General features: G+C 41.3%; 1 protein-coding gene across 4 annotated transcripts in view; it reads left to right on the top strand.

Moving 5' to 3' along the window:
- The window catches only part of LOC306650300 (contactin-6), a 299,252-nt gene that overhangs the window by 174,919 nt on the left and 99,743 nt on the right, over nt 1-24,590 (top strand). For 2 of the 4 annotated variants that reach the window (XM_079122184.1, XM_079122185.1), the window contains exons 5-7: nt 4,337-4,432; nt 17,315-17,518; nt 19,537-19,639. In XM_079122184.1, coding sequence (XP_078978310.1) covers nt 4,337-4,432; nt 17,315-17,518; nt 19,537-19,639 — 403 coding nt within the window. Of the gene's footprint in view, nt 1-4,336; nt 4,433-17,314; nt 17,519-19,536; nt 19,640-24,590 lie in introns of those variants that run through there. The other 2 variants (XM_079122186.1, XM_079122187.1) reach the window with 2 other exon arrangements.

The raw sequence follows: 24,590 nt of genomic DNA, 5'->3' as shown, positions 1-24,590 counted from the left end.
GAGATGATGATTCCAGACACAAGCAGACGGGACCCAACCAGGACTCAGGGGAGTGGAGATCCCAGCAGTGGAGCTGTGGCCAACCCTGAAAGGACTGCAGACCCCTCCCCTCCAGGAGTTGACACAGCTCTGGAAAGGCCATTAGGATTCTGTTTGCCTTTCGTCTGAACCTGGAGTGGCCTTGGATGTCCATTCAGTATGTTTTAAGGGTCAGCCCCAGCTGGCTCCAGGAAGAAGGAACAATGGGATGCTTGAGAGTGTGAGCTTTGGGCCAGATTTGTTTTTCAGTCCTGTCTTGACACTGGGGCTTTGGCAGGGTGCAGCCCGCGAGCCTCAGTTTCCCCCTCTGCTTAGTGAATGCAGCAGCGGTACCTGTTTCAGGTGGCTTTCAATGAAAGCCCTTCTCAGAGTGCCTGGCGCACAACAGCTACTCTGGATATATGAAATAAAGGAAAAAAGAATGACAGAAAATGTTACTGAAGAATTTCATACACAGTACCTGGGGAAAGAGACGATTATTGTTGTCCTTTAGACTTTCACTGACCGCCCGTCCTCTGTGCCGTGTCCAGCATATACATTTTCCTGGTGAGTAAGCATGTGCTCCCTCTCCAGATTTTCAGGTGGCGTCCTCTTAGACCCAGCCAGTGGACTCCAGGTACCCATTGCCTTCCCCCGAGCTTGGGAGACTTGGCAAACGGCTGGTCTCCTTCTGTGCCAGGGGTTGGTACTGCCAAACACATCCTCCGAATGTGCTCCTCGGGCCTTGGCAGCAAGTCCACAGTTTTCTTGCTTTAATTAAGCTGAGATTCGTTCCTGCCTGTGACGGCTGCAAAGTCGTACTCTCCCTGAGCTCAGAGCTTGCAGTACTTAACGTTGCCTGGTCTGGATTTTAAGTACATTTTACTGGCCTCCGTCCCTGCTCTGCACCTTGGTTGCTTTCGGAAAGAGCATATGGTCCCGTAATTCTTTGAAGTTCATTTTGCGGGCCATTCTCAGGCAGTTCCTGCTGGCCTTTGGAACGGGGCCTTGTTGGTGGCTGCATCTTCCCTCTGGTTCCTGCCAAATGCTTCCTCCAACACCAGCAATAAAACCGCAGGACCTGATAAGCTCTGGTCCTCAGAATGGCTTAATGAGAGCGACCTCAGCCACCAGGGTGTTTCACAGCATCCGGTGCTTAGGGAGGTGCGTGTGAACCCAAGGACAGCCCGGGCAGGTCACCTCTGTGGTTCATGGGAACATCTCCAGATATTCTGGAATGTGAGATCATCTCAGCAAAGGATCCCACACTAAGCTGTCTTCTCTTAAGCAAAAGTGGATAAGGTAAAATAGAAAGCAGTCCTCTGTCCTCTCTTGGTGGAAGATTACATCTAAAGGTGTGAAATGTCAAAGAAAATATTCATGGGGTGTTCATATGACTCCCAGATACAGTGGATCTTGCTCCCAAAGTTTCTGAATTAAAACCTATTTGTAGCCGGCAGAAAGGTATTTGAAACGCAGACAGAATCCACAAAACAGATCTCGTTCAAAGCATATTCAAGGGAGAGGGCACCTCGTTTGAATAAGGCAAAATTATATCTTGCCTGTGATCTCGGTGCAGTTAAACAGTTTTAAAATCTGAATTATTAATTGAAACCCATGAACTGGCAGCATTTTGAAACGGCCGTGTTTTGATAGCTAACAGGACTTGTGTGACTTGTGAGCAGAGTTGATTTCTTTTCATGTCAGCTAATAGAAAGCCCATTGTCATCACAGAAGGGACAGAAAAATTATGTCACAAATGGATGGCATTTAAGAGGAAGGGAATGTAGAATATATGAAAGTAGCAGTGGGTTATAATGACTTCTGATTAACACAGGAAGCGTGATTGGTGGGGGTGGGGGTGGGGAGTGTGGCCCTCTGACTTTATTGTGAATTAGCTTCTGCATATCAGAGAAAACATTCGGCCTTTGGTTTTTTAGGATTGGCTTATTTCACTTAGCATGATATTCTCCAGCTCCATCTGTTTACCAGCAAAAGCCATCATTTAGTTCTTGTTTTTACCCCATGTTCATATACAACTATACAACTGGTGAGATTCTACATCATGTACAACCAGAAGAACGAGAAGTTATACCTCATTATATATGATGTATCAAAGTGCATTCTACTGTCAGGTCTAACTAATTAAAACAAATTTAAATTAAAAAAATCAAACCAAAAAAGATAAGATAAGCAATGTGAATAATTGGTAAATATCCATTCTGTAACTTGACTCTTACCATGCCAGTTTCAAGAGATGCTCATATTTAGTCTTTAATCTTTCTTCTTTAGAAGTGGGATAATGTCATAGCGATATCCACCAACTATTTTTTTCATATGACATTAAGTCAATCCATTTAGATTTAAAAATACAGGTATTCCCTTTGCATTTAAAAAATAATTATCATTTATAATAGTAGCCTAACATGCTTGCTTACTATTGCAATCTCTTTGAAGCCTTGCCCACTCTGTACCATGAATCTGGTTTCATTTTACCACCATGGATTCCTCTGGAATCGTAGTCTTGGTTTTGCCTCATGGAAGGAATGTTTAACCGGCCCCATGTTACCATTGCCTGGATCTCTTTCTCGTGCTCAGCTCTTCTTTCTTTACCATACACCTTACTTACAGTAAAAGATTAAGCTGATGCAACAAGGGAGAGAAGTTTCCTTACGTCTGATACAATGGATTGGAGTGTATTTCCAACCAACTGTGATTCTGCTGTGTGCAGTCACTTAAGTACCAAGGCTGATGGAGGCTCTTTCACATCCAAGGATTGGTCTCCAGGAACTCCCATGTCATTGCCATTTGAGGTGGCGGTAAAGGCGAGGGGGTGGGGAAATGTCAAAGATTGTAGCACTGCCGTCAGATAATGGAGGTTTTGTTCATTGTTTCTGCTTGCCGTATGCCTCTATAGAATCTCATAGCTGTGTCCTTTGGGCAGCCTCTTGTTTAAAAGACTACTTCTTTGGAAGAAGGGAAAATAGATCTTGGTAGACAATTAGCCATCTCCACCTCAGATTTTTAAACTATGTGTTTGTCTTAATAACCAGCCTTCTGACATTCAGTAAGACCACAGCACGTGCCTGCTGTAATTTCAAATGTACCTCCTGCCCTTCATAACACGCTGGTATTTTAGTAGCTGCTTCATTCACTGAATGAGTGAAGGGATGAGAGATTTTACAGGTAAAGCAACTGAGGCTCAAAGAAGGTAAACAATGTACCCTTTCTTGGAGACTGGTGACCATTTTCCAAGAATGTTGAAATATCCATATTCAAATGGAGAGCTCATCAAGGTGGCAGAATTCTTCAGGGTTGGAAGTCACAACATTCCAAATTAGCCTGTGAAGTATCTTTGTGAAGGATGAGATCAGGAGAATGTAGACAGTAGGGTTTTGGTCTCACTGGTTCTGGAACTTGGGGATCTTTCCCTTACACCAAGGCATCCTAGATTCTCACAGACTCCACCTACCTGTCAAAATGGCAACCATTAATTCAAGATGTCACAAGGCTCCAGCCCACTCCCTGCTTACTTCTTAAATCACACTTTCCGTGGACAGGAAGAGGGAGTATATGCTGGCCTTAACAGATGTCCTCCTGGGCCACAGGTTTCCTGGGAACATGGAAGAAAACAGGAAGTGAGTAATGGTAACAGATGCCTATCATACACTTTACGTACTTTCAGTAAAAACAAAGATTTTGAGAATAGGTGTTCACTGCAAATCAATTGATCATCAACTAAATCAGTCAGAAGATTTAGTACAAGTATCTGTTACTGTTTTAGTCATTTTTCTCCTGGCTATGACCAAAAGACCTGGCAAGAACAATGCAGAGGAGAAAAAGTTTATTTGGGGCTCATGGTTTCAGAGTTATCAGTCCATAGATGGCGACTTCCATTGCAAGGGGCCCAAGTGAGGCAGAACATCATGGCGGAAGGTTTCAGAGGGATAAAGAAGCTCAGGACATGGCCATATGGAAGCAGAGAGAAAACTCTGCTCACTCGAAACAAAACATAAACCTCCAAAACTCACCCCCAGTGACCTACCTCCTCCAGCCATACTCTGCCTACCTAGAATTACCACCCAGTGAATTCATATCAGTGCAGTGGATTAATCCACTGATCAAGTTACACCTCCTCTAATCTAATAATTTACCTTTGCAAATTCTTGCATTGTCTCACACATGATCACTGGGGACACCTCAGTGTTAAACCATAATAATTACCCTTCATAATACAAAGAAGGTACAGATTTCTCCTTTAGCATATATTCTCCTGCAGTGTAACTAATTCTAAATTTAATTTTCTTTGTTTTCTAAGATATCGAAGACTTTGAAACCAAAACAAGAAGCACAGTCTCTGTCCGAGAGGGTCAAGGTGTGGTTCTTCTCTGTGGTCCACCACCGCATTTCGGAGGTAAAGTGGGGATCCTGTGGGTCACAGCATTTATTTGGTCTCTCGGGGGTAAAGGAGACATGTCCAGTCTTGGAGTTAATGACAGACCTTCATCCACTCAGAAGGACGGCGAAAATTCTTCCCAATCATCTACTCTATCCAAACAGTCCAACATCCTAATGGTTTCTTCAGAACAAACTCAACAAGTATGTCCTCGAGGAGATGAAGAATTTCCCTGGACACAGTGTTCATATGGGTTGTGATCTGGTGCTATGACAGACAGACTTCAGGAGAAGGGGCATTTTATTTAACAGATGAGACTCAGTTTCCTCATCTGCAGAAGAGAGACACTAACTGATACTCATATTTATTGCTGTGGTAGATGTTAAACAAGCTGATGAACATTAATTATGCAATAGCCATACCTCTTTTAAAAAAAAAAAAAAAGAAAGCTAATGTTATTATTTTGCTCCTGTTATTGGACTCTGTTAAGAAGGAAATTCCAACCCTTCTCTTATCTACCTTATATTAACTATTGAAAGAGAGACTTACCCCATTAATTGGAAGCAAATTCTAGATAGTGATGAATCACAGTAGCTCTTTGCAATGGTGAAGATCAAGGAGAAAATGACCATTTCTCCTTCATCAGAGTCTGGACTGGTCAGCGAATGAGCCTGTTGCCAGAGACCCAACCCATCCAAGGATACGCATCCCCTTGGGTTTGCGTTTTCAAATCCCAGATGACATGGTAAATTGGGTCTTGATTCTCAATTGGAACCTGAAGTAGGCAGAGGGAAAACCTCCATGAAATATTTCCTTTGGTACCTTCCGATATCACACTGTGTCACAAACGCTTAATACTGACAGAAGAGAAGTTGCAGAGCACAGGTCTAAGTACCTTCATTCAGTTCTCAAATTCTCACAACAACCTATGAGACATACACGATGATCACCTTCCAGATTCAGCACATTGTGGCGGAGACAGGTGAGTAACTGGTCCAGGGTCACAAAGCTGATAGACTGCGGAGGAAGGTTCCAGTCCAGGCTAGCTGAGGCTCCCGGACCCTCAGCTCATCACTACTGACTCTGTTCGGGTTGACTGCCTTCCCCCATGGGATGGAGAAGTTTGAAAATAGATAAGACTGATGTTCAAGTATGAAATGAAATGCATGCAGCTATTTTAGAAGGTCAAACCAAATCTTATTCGTGAGACTTTGAAGAACCCACAACACCTTGCTGTCAAAATCTGCATTTTTGTGCAACCTCAAGACACACAAGTATAAACAGAAACTATGCCGGAGTCATGGATACATGACTCAATATTATTAGTGTTGTGGCATCATGCGACCTGAATTGATGAAGAGTTACAGAGACTTTCCGTGCACCCTTGAGATAAGATAATATTGCCACAGGCATGCACGCATGACTCAGGTTTTTTTATGGTGCTTCTTTTTTAACCATATGGAAAATTATCATCCAGTACTATGATCTAAGATGAGAAGCTACAAAAAAGCACAAGTCAGTCTGTGTCACTCTGTGCTCTGATATCGTTCAGAATCTTGCCACCCTTGAAGACTGTTTCCAACTGTCTAATCAGGGATGACAGAAATGCAAAATAGTTATGAAGGAGTGAGTTCCAAAATCCATAAAGTAGCTGAGCAAGAGTGATTCTCTCTTGTCACCTTGTCATTTACCAACAGTAAAGGACATGTCATCCATCTTTCCAAGCGTAAGGTCCTTGTCTTAATAGTGCCCCTCGAGCAATGCCATGAAATCAAGTCAGCTTCTTCACTCCCAAAGCAGACTCTGCCAGGGATTCTCCAGGGAGTTTCCAGAAGCCTTGGTCTGGGACTAGGTAGCACTGCTGATCCCTCTTGTTCTGGGGCTTCCTCCTCTTGGGCTGCGCAGCTGATGGTTCTTCCAGCTCTCCAGCTGCAGAGGCCACTGTGGACCATCCAGCTTCTGGTCGTGGAAGCCCATCTAATGAATCCCCTTTTATCATCACACTTCCTGTGGATTCCGTTCCTCTAGAGAACCCTGACTAATACACTATCCATCCTAGAAAAATACATTTTTCTAGCTGGTCAGTGCCTGGCAGAGCCCAGAAGTTGGGGAGTTAGTCAAATACATTATTTTTGCTGCCTTTGCCTTCCCTGGATGTTTCTAAGGTCACCTCCATCCTCACAGGGACAGATAGAACAATATAATATTTATTTTACTTATTGATTTGGTGGCAAGAAAGGGAAAGCGGCACTGAGACATCAGCTGGGCTCTGGGCCATGCACAGTGGGTCTGCCCGCCATGGATCCGTGCTCCCTCACCTCCAGGGTGAGCTTCTGTTGAAGCCTATGACCAAGAGTCTGCACAAACCATCTGCAGGCAACGGTGGGGCTAGAAGAAGAGTCTTCTCTAAGTTTTAGAATAAACTAGAACACTCTTGAAGTCAAAGCTGCAGGATGACTCCTGAAAATAAGCAATCAAGAGATCTTGCTGGGTTCCATTTTATTTAAAAAATAACAATGAACACATGATACCTATTGTCTAAGAGCATTAATATCAGCTTCACCATGAAATCATCATCTCACCATATCCAGAATCAAGTCTGCTTTTTTCCCTAATTATCTGGATATAAAACTCTCATTCCTGGGCTCATAGAAATCACAAATTTAACATTCATCTTAAGGGGAATGGCCTTTGCTTGCCTCAGTTCTGATCTTATGTTGGTAAAACATCTGAATTTTGGCCGGTTATTTGGATTATCTGTCTGAAACAGGAAGAAAGCATGGTCGTGTGAGCCCAGAGTTTGTATTTACGTACATAAAAATGTTGACAATTCAATTTACACTGAAAATCATTCCAAACAATGGCTCAGAGCAGTGTTATAGAATAAGGGGGAAAATCCTAGGGGGAAAAGTGCTGGAATTTCATACCCACTCTTTCCCAGTGGCTGTGTTGGCTGTTTCTGGACAAAATGGGGTGATGTTGTCATGTTGGGTAGATCCACTTGGCCATGAGAATATTATTCTGGGATTCTTTGAACGTGCAAAAGGCAGGCGGCCCAAGAGCGACTTGTGGGTATAGTAATATTAATCATAATTATTGAACTCCTGTATCATATACTCACTTCCTAAGTATTTAGGACTTATAAAGTGCCTTTCCTTTTCCTGCATTTTTGGGATATGATGAAGAAGACACATAAAGTCCCTAGCACCATCAATCTTAGTGTACATAAATATAAACCGTGCTGGGATGTGATAAGAACTAGGAAAAAAAATAGAGATAGAAAAAAGCAGATGCTGCTGTTGTATATTTGGAAGTAAAATAAGACTTTATTGCCTTTTGAGGAGAGGACTATAGAAGGGAGAGTTGGGCATACTGAGTAAAGACAGTGGGGCAGAGGGAACTGCATGTGCAAAGGACCTGTGGTTGAACCATGTGTGTCTGGCATTTAGAAAAACAATGAGCCATGTGTGGTGGCACATGCCTGTCATTGCCAGCGGCTCGGGAGGCTGAGGCAGGAGGATCTCGAGTTCAACGCCAGCCTCAGCAATGGCAAGGTGCTGAGCAACTCAGTGAGACCCTGTCTCTAAATAAAATACAAAATAGGGCTGGGGATGTGGCTCAGTGGTTGAGTGCCCCTGAGTTCAATCCCCAGTACCAAAATATAAAAAAGGAAAAACAAGAAAAACAGCAATGAGGCCCATGTAGGTGGAGCAAGATGAGCTAGCAGGATATAATGAAGACCTCTTCACATTTTAGGAGTGAAGGGAAGTTGGAATACCGGGATGGTACTGATCAGGAGAGTGACACGATTTCTCTGACTTTCTTAAAATCTGGCCAAAGCCGGGAAAGAACAGGAGCAGATAAAACACGATCCCGATCGTTCTGGTGAGAGATGATGGCGGATGATGGACCAGAATAATAGTGGTAAATAGGCAGATAAGTCGCCACCATCATTCGAGGGTTAGTAGGTATCACTGAAAAAACCCCGAGATAGTGAACGTGGATGGCCGAAGAAAGAGGGGAGGAAGGTAACTCAAGGGTTCGGGGCTGAGCAACTGGTAACTAGAGTGTTATTTTGGGGGCTAACGTGCTTCCTGCATCCCTGTCGTCACAGAGAGGAGGCCACCCCAAGCATGTCCCTAAGCCATTCAGCATGGAAGTTCCGCTGATACCTGGAATGGAGGCATTGAAGACAGGGCAGCTCAGAAATTCAAGACGTGTTCCCTGTGAGATGCCAGAGAAAGAGGAGAGTGGGAATTCTGAGTGGGCAGTGCGAGTCCATCCCCAGGGAGGAAGAGTTGGTCTGGAGCGCTCAATCCGGAGCTCCATCAGTAGAGCTCCCCCAGATCCCCGGCTCTGCTCTCCACAGTGTATTAGCTCACTTAACACTTCCGCAAAGATAGCTCCATTTTGCAGATTGGGTAACCATGTTAAAGAAGTTAGGCAGAGGAGGCCCAGATCCTGGGTCTGGCATTCAGGGGCTCTTGTCCAAACACCCCAGTATTTATTTGACGGCTCCTCTGTGTCCGGCATGCGCTAGCTCAGAACAGACAGGGTTAAATGAGGTACTGGGGAGATGGCGGGAATTCTTGTCTCTGTCAGGGGTGTTCACGCACCACGTGGAGAAGCACATGGACGGGCCGCACTGAACGCACAGCATCAGAACCAGGGGGCTGTGGTTCTTCCCATTCTTGAGGCCCAGGGTTTGGTTTGAAGGCCCCATCACCTCTTGCTTCTCCCCTCTTTCAGACTCCATTCGCTCCTTGTGAGATGGTCTCCCTGGCTTTCCAGCCCCTCAAACAGAACACATGGATCATGATCTTGGATTATGAACCCAGGGTTTCTCAACCGGGGCACAATTCACAATGAAGGGGGATATTTTTTTTTTTCCTTTGAGCACCAGGAATTGAACCCAGCGGTACTTCATCCCTGAGTCACATCCTCAGCCCTCTTAATTTATTTATTTATTTTTTTTTATTTTAAGACAGGTTCTCGCTAAGTTGCTGAGGCTGGTTTTGAACTTGCCATCCTCCTGCCTCAGCCTCCCGAGTTAGTGGGATTACAGGCATCTGCCACCACGCCTGGCCAGGGAGAATTCTTGTTCTGGAAGACTATATTGTTCTGAAGATACTGAGCAGCGTCCTTGACTTCTGTTCTCTCTCCAGTTATGACAATGAAAAGTTCTTGCAGATTCTACCGAATACCCATAAGACACAAAATACCCCTTGGTTAGACACCACTGGAACCCACCTCTTATAATCACCCATGGAGAATGCAAATGGGAAAGGAAGAAGGAACTGTGGTCCGTGTGGTCTTTATGTGTTTGCATCCTATGACTTTCTCGGCCTTAGATTCGGAGAGTCCCCAGCAGTCACCCCCAAGCTGTGTTTCCGTTCTTTACCCAGGTGGGGTTCGCCAGGGTATCATCCGTCTTAGAGTTCTTTGGAGGTCAGCAGTATTAGGAACACAGGGGGGTCTTTACTTACAGGTTCTTATAGGCCCCAAAGATCATCATCTCCATGATTCAAAACAAAAGGGGTGTAAATCAGAAGGGATCTAATAAAATCCAGGGGGCCAAGCAGCAATTGTGGAACAGAGGAAAATTCCAGAAAGAGCAGATTGTAAAGGTGTCGAGCAATGATCTGATTTGCCTCATAAACTCCCTCCAAGCAACAGCAAGGAGTTCAGCTCAGGAAAGGAATTACTGTTCTTGGATGAGGTCTTTGCCACTGTGTTAGCTTAACGATGATTTACCCACCCAGAGCCAGTTGTGCTGAACCCCGACGCACTGCCCCAGGTTTGCAGTAAAGTGGACTCGTTCTGGAATATTCCAAAGGGGGGATTTATTCGCTGACTCTGAGTTGTGTACTTCAGATTCTTTATTCTGGTCGTTCATTTTCCACCTCCAGACACGTGCTGCCGATTTTGAGATCCCTTCCCGTGCACCAAAAGTAGTTTTTGGCGTCCAGGTTTGTTATTCTGGGTCTCTTTCACATGAGATACTGCCCTTCTTATAAAAATCCCCTCCCCTCGAATGGGTATAATTGCATATATCTTCTGTTGTTTGTATTTTAAATATCACACTACAAGATACGGGGCTGTAAAAGCTGTCAAAGCATAATCGTACCCTGGGGAAAACAGAATTTGCTGTATGCTTGAGAGAGCAGCAGATAGAGACTTCAGTTGCTTGCTGCGGATCTGCCATTTCTCATAATAATAAAATTGTAGGGGAGAGTGTGGAAGAGATGTTCCCAAGAGGCTCCGGGAAGGACCGATTATCAGTCAGCTCCTGCGTGACTGCTGCATCAACACGGGGAAAGACATCCCAGCCGTTAATAACAGGTAAATGTCACACAGGGTAGGAAAGCTATTTAAAATCCAGTGGATCCAGCCCAAATTTCTCACACATTATGCGATTAATTACACGAAGCCAAAGGAGAAGTTTTTTAAACTTCCAGTTTGGAAGGTTATTATTTTTTTCTTTCCTTATTAAGACATATACAAATGAAGCATCACCAGTAGCTGATAATAGAGCAAAAGAGAAAAGAGCTCTTGCTGCAGACTGGCTACCGGGATGAAGGAGAAGAGCCAGGGGCAGAAGGAGAAGAAGAGGGACCGGGGCAGAGGGAGAAGATGGGGGGACTCCCAGGGTGACATCTTTGCCCGTTCACAGAGGGGCACAAAGCTGATCCGGAGCTGCCGATATTCCCCCCTCTGCTTCTTAACTCCAAAAATGAAGGGGAGGATCTGGCAGATCTCCCAAACCCTCCAGCAGACATGCTATGAATCCGTGCACTGAGAAACCTCCAGGCTCCAACGCTGCACCCAAGGGAATACACAGTCACCATGCGGAACCCAGGGTCTTGCTCTCCCAGTGCGATTGTGGAGAGGAGACGGAGTTTCCCCATTTGCACCAGTGACTTTCAGAGTGCCCTTCCACACCAGCTGTATCGGGGCCACCTGGCAAGTGGACATTTATGGGCGTTCTGGGGCTCTCTGAGGACAGAGCCCAGCAGTTTGATCTGGAGAGTGACTGGTGTGCACTGTGGACTCAGAACCTCTGCTGTTGCCAGAGGCCCGTTGAACACGGGACAGTCATTTCATCCAGATTTTATTTGTGTCTGATTCCCTGCTAATGTTGGCAAAACGCTCACATGCTAAAATAGAATAGAATAAAATAAAATAATAAAATAAATAAGCCATTTTGGAGTAATGTAAAATGGCAGGTTAGCCTTTCGTCCTTAGGCAGCTGGATTCGGTGGATACAGGACAGATGTTGTGGCAAGGAGAAGCCATGGATGCTGAGAATTTGGGTCTAAACGTGAAGTGGGCTTGAACTCCTGGAGAGCTTGGGAGTTTGGAAGGAGTAGCAAAGAAGAACCAAGAGAAGGGACATCTTTTTTGATGTCCAAAAAGACCGTCCTTTTTGGGTATGGAGAAAGGCAGCACAGACCTCGACCCCTGAAGGATCCGGCGTAAATCCTCCCTCTTCACATCTTAATCATGTGATTTGGGGGAAATTACTTCCACACTCTGAGTCCCAGCATCTTCTCCTGAATGAGCATCTTAGTAACTCCCGATTCACTTCTTTAAAAAAAAAAAAAAAAAAGCTACTTTTTTTGTACTCTTACTACTTTTATGTACTCTTCTCTATTTCGGTAGTAGAATCTTCCAGGGGCTTCTAAATATTCTCTGGAAGAAGGATACAGCACATGTAGGAATAGATTGGAAAGTTTTAGTAGCTAAGATAGAAATGAATTCACCAAAGGAGAGAAGAAAATTACAGTTTCAGGTCCCAAGATTATAGGTTGAAGAATACAAAGATTTCTTGAGCATTGGCGGCAACCTGTAATTCTGTTAAGTGGAAGGGGTTACGTTGGATTTCAGAGAAGGAAAGCTTATTCCCCTGCCCGAAAAGGCCTCGGATAAGGAGCCCTGAGCAGAGACAGGGCCCTGGGAATTTGCTCGCGATTGCCTTTATTCCACAAAAAGTTCAAAAGACGAAGAGTCAATGACAACAGGGGAGTCAGAACTACTTTTATGCCTCCTCCTTTTTATATTGAGGGAAAATTTACTATCTAGACGACTCTCAGGTTTCAAACAAAAACCTCTGAGCCTCTCTTTGGTGGAGACAGAGCAACAGGCTTAGAAGTAAGGCAGCCAAGGACATCAGTAAGGAAACAGAAGCGGGAGATTGCATGGATGATGAAAGCCCCCAGCAGGGACTTGCAAGAAGAAAAGGAAGACGTGGTGCCTGAAAACAGGACCAGAATGCCACAGCATAGTTTTGAAAATAAAAATTGAATTGCATTTAGGCATACATGATCTGAAAATGTAGACTCTTAGCAGGTCCAACCCTCCCTCTGTTGCAAAAACAGATCTTTCTCTCTTTTGGCCACCTCCCAAGCAACAGTTATCTCTGCTCTGTTTCATCCTTTCCAATGAGGGAAAGAGCCCATTGTTTAATAAATTGTACCTCGGTATGGCTCTGAAGTTAAGCTCGTTTGTGTTGGTCAGTTTTCAGTTACTATGATAAACAACTGAGACCATCAACTTATAGAGAGTAAAGGTTTCCTTCTGCTCACATTTTGGAGGTTTCAGTTGACCCTATTGCTTTTGGCCTGTGCTAAGACAGTATCTCCAGGGAGAGAGAAGTGTGGGCAGAAGACAGCAGATCACCCCATGGCCAGGGATTGAAAGAGAAGAGGAGGAAGGGGCTGGGGTCCTACTGTCTCTCATGAGGAACCCTCCACAGTGACCTAAAGACCTTCCACCAGAACCAGCTTCTCTGCATTCCACCATCTCCAAATAGATCCACACCGGGGGTCAAGATTTCAACACGTGGGTCTTTGGAAGGTCTTCCGAATTCCAACTATAGCACCATTTCCATATTATTTCTATCATTCCAGTTGCATTTCAAACGTGTGCCTGGACGTGACTTGAGGTGGTTTCTTTAACTCTTTCTGCATATGGTAGTCTAGTGTATGAAGGTAGCTCCAGTACTCTTCCACAATCTTCTGCGCACATCAGAGAGCTAAGTGTTCTGCACTTCCTTTTGTGACTTCTCGTCTTCATTGCATTTTGTTATCTGTCTCTTGATACACTTGGGCCTCCCAGTGAAGAGTTCTGTGAACACGGTATTTCGGTTCAACTGCTTGAGTCGTTCCATGTTTCTTGAAAATACCGACTGTGTGACACTTCACTCAGATTTCATGAAACTCAGCTGCTAGGAGTAGAATTAACTGTCTGTATTTTAGCCTTTTCTTTGGCCATTCTGAACTGCATCAGGTTTGGGAATCGGTGCCTGAATAAAACAGAAGACTCCATTATGAACACTGCACAGTCAGAAAAAGAAATATTATCCATCTTCTCTCTTTCTTTCTTTGGTACTGGGGATTGAATTCAGGGGTACTTTACCCCTAAGCCACATCCCTACTCCTTTTTATTTCTTTTTGATTTTGAGACAGGGTCTCGCTAAGTTGCTGAGGCTGGCTTTCAACTTGCAATCCTCCTGCCTCAGCCTCCCAAGCCACTGGGATTATAGGTGTGGGCCACTGCGCCCAGTTCTCCATATTATTTTTATAAACTGTAGCTCATTCTACTCTTTGTCCCTTCTGACAGTCTTCTCATCCTGTAGAACCTGCTTTTCAATTTATACAAATAATACCTACTAATTTAAAATTCTATATGACAGAGGCATATGGTGACATAGAAAATTCTACAAGGCTCTTATTTTCTACCCATCATTTGTTTTAAAATCATGGAAAATGTGTCTAGGATTTTAGATACAATGACTCCTATGAACATATACGATACAAAGTCCCAAACCCAAATACGTCATTACGTATTTCATATTCACCGACTAAGGCAGAACATATTAATTTGCAACATGTTTTCACAAAACAGTGCAGCTTAGGTTTTTCCCTACCTGTATGAGCATAATGTCACTTTTTTCAACTTCATATTTCAGGCATAAGTGACGTTTTTGTTGCTGCAGTTCCTTGATACCTAGTATTTTCTTCATTCCTCAGAACAACATTGGACTTAACTGTGTATCCGTCAATTCATTTTTATTCACAACATTTATGAATTATAAGAAATTAATTCTTTGGACTCTCCTGGCCACTGGTGGAGACTCACTCTGGGAGACTCACTCTTCCTCACCTTTCTTGTGTGTGTGTGTGTGTGTGTGTGTGTGTGTGTGTGTGTGTGTGTGTGTTTTTTAAGATTTTTCTCCCCTTCCTTCATTCTCTCTCTCCCTTCCTTTCTTCGTACCGTTCTCCTAATTGTACTGTTAATGCGATATCTGTATCTATCTATATTTCAGTGGAAGGGAAGAGGGAATACTAATATTTCCCCCACTCCCACTTCCACAAGAGATTTCTGTATGACTGGATTTAATTAAGAATAACTGTTGACCTGTATTGCTCTCTCACACTTGTAGGATTTTATTCTGGCAAGTTTAGCATAGACCATTTCAGGTGCTCTGCCTATTTTTATTTTTTAGCCTTCTCAGAGAATCACACTTATAAGGCCTCAATGCACAAGACTATTTCCTTTGCACATTGATTTTTGACCAAAATTAAAAGAAATTGCTGCTAGGTACGGTGTTTCACACGTGTATCCCAGCTGCAAGGGAGGCTGAGGCAGAAGGATCATGAGTACAAAGCCAGCCTCGACAAGAGTGAGGCACTCAGCAACTCAGTGAGACCCTGCCTCTAAATAAAATACAAAATAGGGCTGGGGATATGGCTCAGTGGTCACGTGCCCCTGAGTTCAATCCCCAATAACCCCCTACCCCACCAAAACAAAATTGCCAACACAATTTTTGTGAAATTTGCTGCAGATAGAACTCTTATACTTTGTTGGTGGAGACATGAACATGAACAACCACTTTGGAATTGGTGCAAATCTATAGTTTCTTAAGCAGTTAAACATAGATCAACCTATAGCTTCCTTCTAAGAATTTATTCTAGAAAAATTAAAATGTAGGCCTAGTCTTATAGCATGATTTTTACTTGTCTAATATATAATGGCCTAGACTGGAAACAATTCATTGACCAACTGTAAAGTGGCTAGACAAATTGCAGTATATTTATAAAACACAGTCCTACAGTCTGGTGGTGCTAACCCATAATCTTAAGTGAACCCATAATCTAAGTGAGAGCATGCTGAGGTAGGAGGATCACAGCAGGTTCAAGGTCAGTCAGAGAAACTTATCAAGATGTCGTCTCGAAATTTATAATAATAATAATAATAATAATAATAATATCTGGAGCTGTAGATATAGCTGAGTGGTTGAATACCTCTAGATTAAAAAAGAAAACAGGAGGACTACTTGCAATAAAAAGGAAGTATTCATAACAAACATAACTAATAACTACAAAAGTTAAAGACATAATGATATATGCCATTTGATTTCATTTTTATGAAAACTACATAATGGCAAAAGTAATCTAATAACACAAAGCAGGTGATGGTTTTCATTGTAAAAGATTGACCAGAAAGGAACATGAGACAGTTTTTGAAAAGATGGAAATGCTTTATATTTAATTTGGAATGGTGGTTACCAAGGGTGTATAATTTTTACCAGTTAATGAAACTGAACTTAAGATTTGTGCTTTTTAAAATTTTTTTTACTTGTTTTAATTAGTTATTCTTGACTGTAGAATGTACTTTGATGTATCATCTATAATGGAGTATGATTTCTCATTCTTTTGGTTATAGATGATCTGTACTTTTAATGTTGTTCATTATGCAATTTGTGTTTACCTCTAACATGTCCAGAGAGAGCGTGATTGATATTGGTAAAGTAACCTGTGTTCTCTCTCATCTTCAAGATCTTGCTGGATGAGGCTGGCCTTGTGGCTCAGTGGTACAGTGCTTGCATGGGTGAGGCACTGGGTTCGAGTCTCATCACCACATAAAAATAAATACAAAAAATAAAGTTATTGTGTCTATGTACAACCAGAAATACTTTTTAAAAAATTTAAAGCTCTTGCTGGGTATATTTCCAGTGTTATCTACTCCTGTCTGGTATGGATAGCGGGATAGCTCTTGCTCATGGAGCTGGTTTCAGTGTGGGGAATAAATTCTCCATAGAAGCTTTTCTGAACATGAATCCTTCTAGGCTCCTTGTCTGCACATCCTAGAATGGCTTAGTCGATACATGTGACTTCCTACATTGAGATGACCCACCCCGTGGCAAGGAGAAGGGAGGCGTGTGACCTCTCTAGGGTACGAGTTTTGCTTTGCTGTTGTCTAAGCTGCAAAACGATCATAGCAGAGGTACTCAGAAATGATGTGGCATTCACAGAATCAACTCCAGCATCTGGGGCAGAGTGCTTCAGTTTTATTTATTTTTTTTTTACATATGTTGGTTTTTTAGTTGTAGGTGGACACAATACCTTGATTTTACTTTTATGGGGTGCTGAGAACCCAACCCAGGGCCTCACGCGTGCTAGGCCAGCGCTCCGATACTGACCCCTGACCCCAGCTCCTTCATTTAAATTTTTAAGTGAAATTTAATACGTTCTCATAACTGAGTTGAGTCCTCTGACAAGATCATAGAGAAACAGTGCTTCGGAATGACTGTTGCTGAAGAAACTCAGTGTGCCTTGAACTGGTGATGCTTCTGCACCTTACAGCTCTCCTCAATAAATGCACCCACTTACTCTCTTGGCACCCTGTCATCTGCCCTGGACCCCACATACCCCAGGATGGGCCAGGCCAAAACATAACTGACCTCCACACTGGGATATACATGGGAAAAAGGGAATAATAAAATAACGGGGACAAAGAGATTCACAATTTTATTGTAATTATGGTGGCATCGAGCTCATAACTCCCAGATAGGCAGGGATACTGTGAGCTTAACACATTTTTTTTCCTGTCTTTCAGATTTATCTTACGCATGGACCTTCAATGATAGCCCCTTACACGTCCAAGAGGACAGCAGGCGGTTTGTATCTCAAGAGACGGGAAACCTGTACATTGCTAAGGTGGAGCCCTCGGACGTAGGCAACTACACCTGCTTCATCACCAACAAGGAGGCCCAGAGGAGCGTCCGGGGACCCCCCACACCCTTAGTGCAGCGCACCGATGGTAAGGTGATGGGTTATCTTGGGGCTTTGCTTGGTGGCTCTTCCAGACTGGGGGGTGAGCGCCCTCTGCTTCCCTCTGGTTCAGGGGAGGCAAATCCATCTGAACCTAGGAGTTGCAGGTTGAATTCAGCACTGTGATGCAAGTCAGAGTGAGAGAAAACTTCTGTACTTCACCCCTGTGGTTCAGTACACCTGGTTTTGGGTACACGGAGCCAGCTCCTTTCAGACACTGGGACAGCTTGTCTTCACTGCTTAAGAACTAATTGGTTAAAAAAAAAAAAAAAAAAAAAAAAAGATGATATTTGTTGGGAGGGAGTTGGCATGTGTGTTTGTGTGCATGTGTGGGTGTAGCTAGATTTCTATACTTGAACTAGTATCTTTTACATGAACACAGGTGGGACCCTGTCTTTCATGCCCCTCTTCCTTTCCAACTTTGCTTTTTTTTTTTTTTTTTTTTTTGCTCAGCCTTTGCTTACCTGGCTAGCTAACGAGCAAAATAAATAAATACATAAAATTTAAAAATGAAGAAGTGAATATGTATGGAAAGCAAAGAAAACCAACATCCATTATGAAGATTCCAAAGAATGAAACGCGAGATCCAGACTAATTTTAATTTCTCCAAGGAGCCTAACTCAGATTGGTCTCTGATGTGTTCAGTAGCTTAGTTGGTTGGCTTAAAGAACTAGACATGACTGTAGTCATCCGAGTGGAAAAAGCCTCTAGTTGATTCTTTAATTAAATGTTCACAATGGGATACGTAAAGACAGGAAAATCTGCGAGTGCCTTTTATGATCAGGTTTTGGACTTGAAATGCAATACCTCCCAGGATTTATTTTTGCCCCCTGAAGAGTTTAAGACAAGCAAGAATATAATAAAAGCTAACGTAACTATGAAACCAGCTCTGCAGGGGGAGTCCTTATGGAAGAACTTCATAATCACCAACCCCCCAAACATGTTTCCAAGGTCTTAATTCAGATTTTGGCATCCATTTGACCTATTCACAAGTCCATTCAGTGAATACACATGACCCCAAGAGGAGATTCTACCATATTTTGCCCATTTTTCTTCTGTTCTTAATTTCTACCGACTCCTTTCCCTTTCTCTCCCTTCTTCCATCCCTTCTATGTTCTTCCTCATTTTTATGGTAAAAGTAGACTAGTAGCATTGCACATAAGATAAATAAATCAAACCTCTTCTTTAAGTGGGCATACAAAACACATCAGATGTCAATTAAGTAGGAAAAAGCACCAAGTCTGTCAGTTTAGCAGTGTAAAGTAATACTCTAACTTCTCTACCACAGTCTCTTTGAAGGTTTGCAAAGATAAATGTATTTAAAAAATCAGGTGTTTTTATTTTACACTCATTTTGTAAATTATCACATTTTCTGCATTTATACAGAAAACCCATGTATTTTTGGAATGTGTCACTCTCCTGTTTGGGTATACAGTAAAACACGATCAAAGTGTTTAAAGAATCTTGAGGTGCCATTGATTATATTAATTGAAGTAATAAAGTTAGCTTAGAGATCTATTTCTGTTTATTATATATTTATAATACACCAGAGCACTATCTTATTTAAACCTCAGCCTAGAACCAAAATTCCTTATTTGGAAATTTTAAAACTTTAAAAACATAATTTTTTATGCATGTTCAGAAAACTAAGCAGAAAAATCTTACTCTTTGGACATTTGAATATTTTTTTCTTTTTATCTCAGTTTGTGGGATTGCTTGGTTGATTTTGCTTCAGAAATGCTGATAGTTTGGAATATACTGCTGCATCACACTTCTTTCCATTTTTAATGAAAAATTCCTATTCCTGAACTGACCCCACCCCATGGGGAGGTGGGTCTACCTATCACAAAGAAGGATCTCTTTGGAAACCATAGCTGTATCTAGTTCTTATTTGGAAACATGAATTCTTATTAAGACCGAATAATCAAGTTTGGATTAATGAAGTATTTACTTCGTACAAAACTTCCATTCTCTGGAAATGCTGCTAGCTCTTTTGATATTTAACAGGTGTGATGGGGGAATATGAACCAAAGATTGAAGTGCGTTTTCCTGAAACTATACAAGCCGCAAAGGATTCATCTGTAAAACTGGAATGCTTTGCCCTTGGAAAGTAAGGTTGTTTTTTTTTTTTTTTTTTTTTTTTTTTTGCTTTGTTTTTGTTTTTTTTCCTAGTTGCTTTAATTTTTTTGTTTTTGTTTTTGTTTGTTTTAAAAAACCTTTCATTATTCAAACATTGCTTTAAGGTAAATTACCAAATAGACTTCAAATGCTGGGCAATAGGGAATCTTTCTGGTTGGAACTTAAACAAAAATATCTAATACACCAAATGGAGGGCTGGAAATCTCCCCTAAATATGTGGGTATTTTCTCTAGTTTAGTATAATGAACCCTTTTATACTGCATTTTGCAAGAGAATATGTTAACTTGCATGACCTGACAGGCAAGTGACTCAACTTTCAACCTATCTTTCACTTCCTCTTGTCCTACATTCAGAAATACATTGCCTGGAGTGAGTCCTTGCTTAATTAATCAGCAATTTTTATAAATGGAAAACCTGTTCATTTCCCAAACTAGACTAATTAAAGCCACTTGTTTAGGGTAGATAATGAGAATTGAGTCCAATCTGCCCTGGGAGTCCTCTGGGTGCTTTCTGTTACTCAGATCAATGTTTATCAGGGACAGGTTTGGAATATTGGTAAACCAGAAAAAAATTTGCATTTTCACATGAGATATCCAGAACATCTCACTGCTTGCTCAAAACAATCGAATCTGAAACAAATATATAAAATTTTTGCCTGTAAATGCCGGGGGAAATCAAGGAGACCGGCAAGAGTGAGGGTAGGGTGCATAGGAATTAACTTGGAACATGGCTGAATCCAGATTCTGATTCTGTAGGTCTGGGGCAAAGTCTGAATTCTCTACTTCTTACCAACTATTATCTACAGAACCCACTTAAGGTAGTAGGAGAGTGGACTCTTACTACGAGCTCTTAAATCCAAAGTGACCGTCACATGTAGATAAAGATTTATTTTCCAAACTGTAGAAAACGTCTTCAGTAGTTTCAGTCTTTCTATTAACCGAATGTACTCAGCCATCCAAAAACACTGGCCACTAAATCTTCTAGTTTCTTTTCTATAAATGAAATTGTGTTCTACTTTGAATTACATTTCTCATGTTATTCATGTCTCATGGATCGAAGAGATCATATTTTACTTTCATATGAACTGGCCTCCTGGTGTTTGTCTAATAAATAATTAACAACTGATTAAATGATTCCTAAGAAAGTGACAGATAGGCACTTTAAATCAGCTTTTGCTGGCCAACCTTTTAAGACTAGATGGATTTTCACCCGTTTTAAGCTTTCTCAGAAATTAAGGTTTATAAAAAGCAGAAAATATTTGTCAGCAAAACTCTTTGAGATTAGATGATTATTTGAACAAGAAAACCAATGAAAAATAACCAACGAAAAGGACATTAATAACTTATTGTATTTGGCATAAGGAAAAATAGATGACTTAAATATAAAAAGGCTCTTTCATAATAAAAACAAAACTTCAGGAAATATTGAAGCTAGTTATGTATATGCTAATGGAAATGATTCTATTTTTAAAATATACCTGTAACTAAGTGTTTGTGATATAATAATATATATGCTAAGAAATTGGGGGATGGAAGAAGGCAAAAAGAGTTAGGAAATTTTTACTCTGCAACTTAAAGTTCACCATTTGGCTTCACAATTTTGATCATCTCACACACACACACACACACACACACACACACACACAGAGTTATTTTTTTTTTTTGTAGTACTGGAAATTAAACCTGGAGATGCCTTCCCAGTTTATATTGTTATTGTGGGTCAGGATCTCTGTAAGTTGCTGAGACTCTAGCTGAGCTGCCCACGGTGATTTGGAGTTTCAATTGTCCTACTCCAACCTCCTGAGTCGCTGAGATTACAGCTGTGTGGCCACCAAGCTCAATTAAGATCATACATATTTCTTAAAATCTTTCAGGGCACATCATATTTTCATGATGCATGAAAAACTGAGGCTTGGGTTAAATAAGCTACCTGTTCAGTTGCTTATCTGAATTGAGTTGCTTTTCTGATTTTTAGGCTCTTTTGAGTAAACGGCTGTAGGAAACTGGTTTTGACATCATTGTGGACAGATTTCGTTTCTAGTTTTCTCAAGAATGACGTGATCTTTGGCACGCATGCCTGTGACCTCTGTGAATTTCCACATTCTCAACCAAATTGAGCTACGAGGATACCTGCTTTGTATCCATGTTGTGAAAATTAGAATATATGATACATATCAAATCATTAATCATTGGTGTTGGCATTTAGTCCACAAATGTTCATTGAGTTTTCCTGAATCTAAAGTCCAAATTCCATTCTAATTTGTACGGGCAACTGTTGGAGGGAGTGGGTGTGTTATAATCACAACATGTACCTTGGAGAGTCTGTGAATTCTCTCTCATCCACACAGTAATCTCTCTCTCAGAATGGAGGACAGGATGGGACTAAAAGTCACTCTCAGGACTGATCAGAGTGGAAAAGAGGCAGAAAACTCAGTCAAGACTCACTTACCAGTTCTCTTCATTTTATGTATGTTTACAGAAAAGTTGGAAGAGTAGTGCATGGGAAATCATAAACCCCTGACCCAAATTGTCCAAGGGTACACGAAGAAACTATGACCGCATTCTTCAGAAGCTGTGTCTCTTTCCATACACACACACTCTTAAATAGATAAGTTTCATACCCTCGCAATACTGCCAGAGATCCACATTCCTTTATCATACCAGCTTGCGAAGAAATTGGGGGATGGAAGAAAGAAAAAAGAAGATTTTAACACTGTGCCTTCAAGTTTACCATTTGCATTTAGTATTTGGATCCCACCATGGGTACATGATACAAGAATCCACCAACAAGAAGGGAATTAACAGTCCGTTCAGGGCAGTGAAAGCTCTGGAATCTATGAGATATGGGGAGCAGTTTAGAAGTATGAAATTGTTTCTCATTGTTTTTATTAACCCTGTGGGGGTGAAAGCAATCAGCATGTTAAAAACTGACAACTAATTAAACCACCCGCAGTAAACTTTATAATCCTTAAAATGTGTGAGAACCCGTAACTTCTTCATAAAAACTCAACTAGCAATATATGACTCAGGAAAATTTGAGCTGGAAAAAATATGGGTTTAAAAAGCTCTCAAAATAGAAAACATGATTTATAGATACAAAAAAATCCTGATTTGATAAGTGATCTTTATTGTTAAGTTTATACAGAAAGGAACTCTTGGACATAAAGTAATATTGAACAAAGAATAAAAAATTATGACAATTATTTACCTGAACATTATAGAAAATTGTCAAGAAAATAATAGATTTTATAGAATATAGTTCAAAAGATTTTATAAGATAAAATTAATCAAGGCTGGGCTGGGGATATAGCTCAGTTGGTAGAGTGTTTCCCAGCATGCGACAAGGTCCTGAATTCAATCCGAAGCACCACAAGAAAGAAAAAAAAAAATCAAGGCTAAAATTCGTTTTATGAAATGAAGTCATTAATATTGAATTGAAGTACTCCAAATATAAAACAGGAAGTCCAAAATATCTTCTTGGTCTGAGGAATCATATTTAAATGCCTTATGTAATAAGCAGTTATGATTGAAATGCTGATACATTTCTCATTTCTTCAAATGATAAAAGGTATGTGCAAGTGGTAGATTTACTTTGGAAAACATGAAATTGTTAGCTACTATCAAAAAGATTTTTGTATATGCTTGCCAATAGTTTTCAGAAAACAAATTGCATTGTATTTAAAACATTGCAAAATGTTGAAGATGCTTCTTGGTCCATTACAAGTTTTGGCATTTATCAAATAGCATATCAACTCTTTTAAATTTTCAGACATGAAATTAGCAAACGAAGAAAACAACATATTTGCTAGGAAATTAAGATTTTTGTATATATATAATTATTCTGAAACAAAATCGAACTTCTTACTTTTGGAGTTATAAATCTGTAATTGCAGGTTTATTGCCAAGTGTTTTTTTTTATTATTATTTGTTCTAATTAGTTACCCATGACAGTAGAATGCATTTTGACACGTTGTACACAAATGGAGCATAATTTCTCATTCCTCTGGCTGTACATGGGGCAGTCACACCAGTAGTGTATTCATACATGTACCTAGGGTAATAATGTCTGTCTCATTCCACTGTCCTTCCCAACCCCACGCCCCCTCCTACCCTCACTCCCCTCTGCCCAATCCAAAGTTCCTTCATTCTTCCTTGCCCTCCCCCCATTATGGAACAGTATCTGCTTATCAGAGAAAACATTCTGCCCTAGTTTTGGGGGATTTGCCAAGTGGTTTTTATAAACTCTTGTGAATCATATTTTCTGACATCTTTTTATAAAAACATTGTACATTATTTGGTCTTACCTATTTTTTCCCAAATGTGGGAACTTCCTGTAGCAAACCATCTGAATCTCTGTGGCCATTTGGGAGATACTTTGCAGCGGTATAAGATGTTTCTGCAACTCAAACTTGGAATGGAACCACCATTAGACCCAGGTATCCCACTCCTCGGTTTATACCCAAGGGACTTAAAATCAACCTACTACAGTGACGCAGCCACATCAATGTTCAGAGCTGCTCAATTCACAATAGCGAAACTATGGAACCAACTTAGGTGCCCTTCAACAGATGAATGGATAAAGAAAATGCAGTACATATGCACAGTGGGATACTACTCAGCCATAAAGAAGAACGAAATTATGGCATTTGCTGGTAAATGGATGGAACTAGAGACTATCAGGCTAAGCAAAATAAGCCAATCCCAAAAAAGCCAAAGGCCAAATGTTCTCTCTGATCTGCACATGCTGACTCATAATAGGCAGGGTTGGGGATGAGGAGGGAAGCGGGGAGGTTCACCGGATTGAACAGGAGGGAATGAAGGGAAGGAAGAAATGGGAATGGAAAAGATGGTGGAATGAATCTGACATGACTTTCCTATGTTCATATATGATGCACAACTCATGAAGCTCCACATCATGTACAA

The sequence above is a fragment of the Sciurus vulgaris genome (genome assembly GCF_902686455.1).
Source record: "Sciurus vulgaris genome assembly, chromosome: 19".
Taxonomy (NCBI): Eukaryota; Metazoa; Chordata; class Mammalia; order Rodentia; family Sciuridae; genus Sciurus; species Sciurus vulgaris.
This window is presented reverse-complemented; position numbering and strand designations above follow the sequence as displayed.